The sequence below is a fragment of the Nannospalax galili genome, unplaced genomic scaffold, assembly GCF_000622305.1.
Source record: "Nannospalax galili isolate Female #2095 unplaced genomic scaffold, S.galili_v1.0 scaffold302, whole genome shotgun sequence".
NCBI classification, from domain to species: Eukaryota; Metazoa; Chordata; class Mammalia; order Rodentia; family Spalacidae; genus Nannospalax; species Nannospalax galili.
In genome coordinates, this window is record NW_008350120.1 from 3,931,980 (window position 1) to 3,938,741 (window position 6,762).

Consider the following 6,762-nt stretch of genomic DNA (forward strand, 5'->3'; position numbering starts at 1 on the left):
CATTTTCTTGATTGTTGAGTGATGTGGGAGGGCCCAGCCCACTGTGGGTGGTGCCACCCCTGGTCAGGTGGTCCTATATTGTATAAGAAAGCAGGCTGAGCTAGGGGCCAGGGGAGCAAGCCAGTAAGCAGCATTCCTCCATGGTCTGTGCTCCAGCTCCTGCCTCCAGGTTCCTCACCAGGCCTGTGCATGTGTGTGCATGCTATGAACAAGTTTCCTCTGGCGCTCTCTGTAAAGTTATATGAAAATGGTCACCTACAGAACTTGGGGGACAGGCCAGTTAGTAAAGGGCTTGCCGCACAAGTATGACAGCTGAGTTCGATCTCCAGAAACCAGGTAAAATGAGCTGGGTGTGGTGCTGTGTGCTTGTAATCCCATGAGGTAGAGACAGGGTTCCTCAGGCTCCTTGGCCAGTCAGGCTAGCCTACTCGGTGAGCTCCGAGCCAAGGAGAGAGCCTCTCAAAGAACAAGGGAGATGGCATCTGAGGAGTGATGCCCGAGGTCGACTTCTGATCGATCCCTCTCTCCCCACCCCCTGGTTCCATAAGAGACCTCGTCTGAAAAATAAGATGGAGAGCAATAGAGAAAGGCACCCAACATCCTCCTCTGCACCTCCACATGTATGTGCACATGCATCCACACATGCGTACATATACGATGCACACCTATGCCACAAAAAGTGTGTCAAACCTAATAGGAAATTAAAAGAGATAATTAGAATGTAATGATCCCCATTTAGGGGGAAAAATGTTCCTTAGTTTGTGCACAAGAACCAGTTTCACACAACCAGCCTGTTTGGCTGAGCTTTGGTTTACTGTGTCAGGGCTGGTGGTAGGAAGCCGACATTTCCTGTGCCCCGTGGTGGGAGCAGGGCTGTACCCAGGGCCCAGGAGGGTGGCTCAGAGATCGCAGCAGGTGCACAGGCCGGAGGGTTCTAAGGGACCGTGCGGCTGGTCACCATTCCTCCTTCATCTTCCCACAGAGGAGATTCTGAAGAGCCACATCGCACACTGGTGGTCTCCAGATGGCACGAGGCTCGCCTACGCCACCATCAATGATTCCCGAGTTCCCCTCATGGAACTGCCAACCTACACGGGCTCCGTCTACCCCACCGTGAAGCCCTACCACTATCCCAAGGTAGGCAAAGAGCAGGCTCAGCCAAGCCTGAATCATTCATGAGCTGACTTCCCACCCCCTGCTCTGAGTGCAGAGAGGTGATAATCAGACGTGTTTACGAGCAACTCCGTAAACACCCAAAAGATTATCTCTCATTAAGCCGCATTAAAGTCCCAGCTTTGTTGAGTTGAATTTGTTGACAGGTTTACTTTATTTTAAGTAATTGAACAACTGTTTATCATTTGTCTAAGTTGGTTAGAAGCCAAATAAATACATTGCCCCCAAACATGACTCCAAGTGACAAAATTCCCCCAATACCCATATGTTGAGACCCCAAGGTGATCGCGTTCAGAGGCAGGGTTTTTGTAAGGCGATCGGGCCGTGGCTGGTGAGCCCTTCACATGGGGTCACGTGAAGGAAACGGCAGAAAACGTTCTCTCCCATTCTGACTACGTGGAGATGCAGTGAGGAGGCCCCATCTATGAAGCCAGGGCCCTCACCAGCTGCCGAGTCGGCAGTCCGCTGATGTTGGACTCCCGGCTCCAAAACTATGAGGTTTGCAGTCCTGTTGTTTGAACCAGCCGCCCAGCACTTGCCATTTTGTTACGGTAACCCAAGTGGACAAAGACCCAAGCTGCTAGAACAGCAAAGGGTGCAGTGGGTCAGAGGGGTCCTCCAGACCTCAGCCCTCCATCAAATCACAGCATCCAAGCACGAGGCAGGTCCTGAGTCTGAAACGGCCACAACCCACTCACCTGGAGGGAGGTTGGCATCAGGAGTGTGGGTTTTGTTGCTGGGACACATGTAGCCAGATGTTCCACTGCCCAGCAAGAGGGAGTTCACTGGCAAGCCAGCCTGGCCGAATTGTGGTGCTCTAGGCCAGGGCGAGTCCCCATCTAAAAAAAAGTGGATGGTAAGGAGGAATAACACCCAGGGCTGTCCTCTGGCCTTGGCAAATATGTGCACACACATGCACACACGAATGCCTGCTGCACACACAGACATACTCAAACTCTGCCTGTGAAGTTCCCAGTTCCCGGAATCCTACCTATAAGACTTCCAGAGAGGAATCTACAGCCATGGTGGGCTCCAGACACATGGCCGCTTGCTCACAGCTCTATCCCCTCACTTCACAGGCTGGCAGTGAAAATCCCAGCGTCTCCCTCCATGTGATCGGCTTGAATGGACCCACCCACGACCTGGAGATGGTGCCGCCCGATGACCCACGAATGAGGTTGGTTTCTTCCCAGCCACTGTATAGGAAAGAACTCACGTGGTCTCTGGTCGCATTAGCTTAAGCTTCCGAGTCTGTTCATTGTGATGTTCTTGCTGATAAGTTATTTGATTTCCCAAAATGCCAGGCTGGTGTTCCTTACCATCTAGGTGGCTCCGCTGGGACAACATGTCCAGCCAGTCCCTGATCAGCCAGGTCACTCACACGGCAGACAGATGACTCCCACTGAACGACCTGGTGCAGGTCTTCCAAGAAAACCATGGAGCCAGATTTCTGTCAGTGGCTCTCCATCTCAGAGCAGGATTTTAGAGTGTCTCTAACTGAGCAGCTCCAGCAACCGCCCTGTTAGAAAAGGCCAAAGCTCCCAATGGGTAGTAACTGTGTTCTTGGAAAAGACATGTGGAAAATGACATTGAGGTTTTACTGTAAATGTCTGGTTTGGGTAGATGCTTTTTGTCAAATCCAAGCAGTTGAGTGGGATCAATCTAAGGGACATGCTTTGAATATTAGTTTAGCTTTGTCCTTGAATTGAAGCAATCTGGGACCGATAGAGTCCAATTACAAGGTCGTTATTCCTCTCGTAAGAATACTGGGTGAGGGAAATGCAGCACCCAGGGCTCATGTGTCTAAGACTGAATTTCCATAAAATGAGCTGTTTGAGCCAAGAACATCCCATTTTGGCATGTCTAGCCCGAGTCTTCATGATTTAGTCACAAACTCCACATTATTAGACATTTCTGGTAGCTTCGGGAAAGGCAGGAGCCGTGCCACTGTGGTCCTGGCTCTCCCTGGGGAGTATTCTCCACCATTTGCTCACCATCCTCTCCTTCCTGACCCTACAACCCTCTTTGCCCTGTGTGAAGCTTGCTTCCCTCTCATGGTGGGTCACCAAGGCCAGTGGTACTCATTGGACAGTAGTAGGCACAGCTAGCTGGATGGACTGGGAAGATGGCTGGACTCAGCAGAATTCTGCAGGGCTCTTGGGCACTTAGGGTACAGAGTGAGGAGAATACACTCAAAGAGAGCCTAGGCCTCCCTTCCCTGAGGAATTCTACTTAGACTTTCCAACCCCTTTCTTCAGTGGAAGCTGGTGTTATGGTCACCTCAAGGGGAAGGGGGCAGACTAGGCTTGGAACTCCAGTGCTATGTAAAGGGCTCGCCTCTTCCTTTCTCTTCCTATCCTGGACTCCTCTTCTTCACCAGACAGGCTGACATCCCCTCCCCCTGAGAAGCTCCTGAGTCTGGGCCCAGGCAGCTTCCTAGGGCAGGATGATGACGACCCATCACTGGGCAGACCACTCTGTGTGCACTGGGTGAGGGAGACCAATCGATTGGCTGGTGGTATTTTTGCTGGGATAAAACAGTTCAGACCAGTGCCTCTGCATCTCTCCTAAAATCCGTCTATTTCGTAGTTTTCTTCTCAGCCAATCCCTGCCAAGCCTCCTGGGGCCTGGTCCAGCCCACGTGCTGAATTAATATGGAAAGTCACCTGGAAAACTTCAGCCATCTGTTTGAGTTAATTGAGAGTCTCATTTAGTCAATTTGGGGATGCTGTTTCCACAGGCTTGATTAGCTTCAAGGACAATGAGAAACTGTTAAGAGTCAGGACTTCAAGCTTCAATGCTGGGTTTCAGGTCTTCTGCTCGCTCTAATTTCTTAAGCGAAATGTAATAATGTGCTTCATGAACAATATAAATTTGTAACATGCAGGTGCCCCACCACCCACTGATCCTCCGTCACACTTCCTTGAGATTTTCTTTAAGGTGAGCACAGACGCATCAGAACATGAACTCAGTATAAGCACACAGCTGGAGTTTGCCTGTCTCTGACCAGGCACCAAGAGTTTAGTGGTGAGTGATCTCAGAGTCCACCATGTAGAGGGAAAAACTCAGGCAAGTCGGTATGGTAACAGTTGTGGGCCTGAAAAGGATCATGAAGGTGTGTGGAAGAGGAGACCACCCGCCTGGGTGACCATGTTGCAGGCTAGACCAGAATTTCTCAGCTTCCGCACTAAATAAAATCTGGGGCCTGGTGAGTCTTGTTGTGGGGCTACCTTGTGTGCGTTGCAGAGTGCTGTATGTCGTGATCCCTCCCTGCCCATCCCCTAGTCATGCAGAGCAAGTATCCTGGTTCAGTAAAGCTCGAGCAAGACAGAGCCCTGCTGTGTGCAGTGAGGGTCCTCAGATACACAGAGCCCTGTGTGCAGTGAGGGTCCCTGCCGACCATCTGGGCTCACATTCTGCCTTCCCGTTTTGGCTAGCTAGGAGTATTAGTGGTAGGAGTCATGTTGTGGTCTCAGTGCAAGGCTGTTGACCTCGTGTGCTCCTATCTCATCTGTCAAACGGAGCCATGCAGTGACAGAGGTGTTCAGTCTCCTGGGTGGCTGTGGAAATGCCAGGAGACGATGCAGGGAGCACAGGCCTGGCTTCAGCAGCCATGGGTCTCCTGGCTGGGAATAGTCCCTGCAGGCCAGTCTCCCGTCGTGACTCCCCTCCTGTCTCAGAAGTTCCGGTTCATGTAGCTCTGCCTGCCCTGGTCTCCAGCGGCCGTTGTCAGTTAAGTGGTCAACTTGAGTTGAAGATTTATCTCAATACTTAATAAAGGATGCAGAAAGGTGTTTAAATGAGTCTGGAGAGCATTTGAAAAGTTGAGTATATACAGGCAGTTTGGTAGTCATGCACCACTGAACTGGCTGGGTTACGGCTGGTCCAGCAGGCAGAGCTCACAAGAGTCTTCTGCCCCAACAGAGTTGAAAGCTGCCCAGTCAGCCAAAAGTCCAGTCCAGCAAAGTACAGGATACACCTCTGCCCTGTAACTGGAATTATAGATGGTTGTTAGCTGCCTTGTGGGTACTGGAAACTGAACTTGGGTCCTCTGCAAGAATAAACAGTGCTCATAACTGCTGAGCCATCTCTCCAGCCTCTTCATTTTGTTTTTAATAATGTGTGTATGTGTGTCTGTGTGTGGATATGTGCACATGGGTGTAGGTGCCTGTAGAGGCCAGAAGAGGGCGTCGGGTTTGAAGCTGGAGTCGCAGGCAGTTGTGAGTTGCCGGGCGTGGGTGCCAGGAATTGAACTCTGCAAAAACAAGTGTGCTCGGCTGCCGAGCCAATGCTCCGGTCCCAGACCAGCTGCTCTTACCCCAATTTCTAGCCCACTTAGGATGTGAAGTGGGTGAAACAGGAACCCTAACCCCCTCATCCCCCCCATCCCCTGCATGTAAGGCTGTACCACCATTCAGTAACGGGGCCTGAATAGATTAATCTACAAATTAGAACCAAAGACCACATTCCTATAGAATTTTGATGGCAGGTTTCTTCCTTTGTCCTCGACTCTTTATAAGAATGAAGACCTTTTTAAGTATTCAGCCATTGGTGACAACCTCCATCAAGAAAAAGTAGGCGGGGGGGGGCCTGTCCTGTGAAGCCTGCCCTTGAGGGTCTTGGAAGGGACACTGACGGTTCATTGTTGTGGGGGGAGGGATGGTTTAATAGTTTTGGAAGCAAGACAATTTTTTGAGAAAGAAAACTTGCTTTTTTTCTGCATCTGGTCTGTGACATGCCAGACTTGGAGAGAACATTCCAGTCTGTGCCAAGCGCCCTCTTTCACATATATGGGGTGCGCAGGGATCTCGGGGTGCCAGCTGCTAGCGTGGCGCCGGTCCCCTGCGCACACCTGGAAGGCGGCAGGTCCCGCGGCGTCTGCTCCGCGTTGCTGGCAGGTCCCAGCTTCTCCGCTGTGGATCCCTCTGCTACTGGGGCTGGCCAGGTCGAGTTCCGCCCCAATTTCACCCGTGCATTCTCTCTCTAAGTTCGGGACCCGTCAGCTGCCGGGTCACGAGGAGAGGTGCGGGGTGGCTAAAGCTGGGTTTCCGTGAGTCGATGACGGAAGGATAGCGCCCCCCGGAGAGACTGGATCGTAGGCAGTGAGACACAGGATTCAGCTTTCCGTGTTACAGCTCTTTATTAAGTGGCTCTGCTTGGCTCCAAGTCTCAGTGTCCCAGCTCTAGTTCCTAGTGATCTAGCTCCAATATTGAGAGAAAACCAGGACATTTTATACCGTGGGGGTAGTGGTAAAAAGCTTTAGCTGATAGGTACTTTGTGGGATGCCCTATTTACATATGGAAGTGGGCTCCTGCCAGGCTGCCAGACTGCCTGAAAATCACACAGGAAAAACCTGGCATTTCCAGAGCCGGAGGCCATGTTTCTGTGGCGGCTACTTCAAAAGACGAGTCAGGAAGATGCCAGAAAAGCACCCTGTTGATAAAAGAAGTCCCTGCATTTGAAGCCGAGCCCATGGGCTATCCGGACATGAAGGGACTGCTACTTTACACAACAAGGGTCCCCAACATCTCCTCCTCTTTGATTTAAATATGAAGAAGTGCCATCACCAGCCCTAAGGGCCAACTCAT

General features: G+C 51.3%; 1 protein-coding gene across 1 annotated transcript in view; it reads left to right on the top strand.

Annotated features, from left to right (window-relative positions):
- The window catches only part of Dpp6 (dipeptidyl peptidase like 6), a gene marked incomplete in the record, with an annotated part of 754,370 nt that overhangs the window by 641,434 nt on the left and 106,174 nt on the right, over positions 1-6,762 (top strand). Inside the window, 2 exon segments of the mRNA XM_017801700.1 lie at positions 983-1,137; positions 2,253-2,350. Of these exon segments, the coding sequence (XP_017657189.1) occupies positions 983-1,137; positions 2,253-2,350 (253 nt within the window).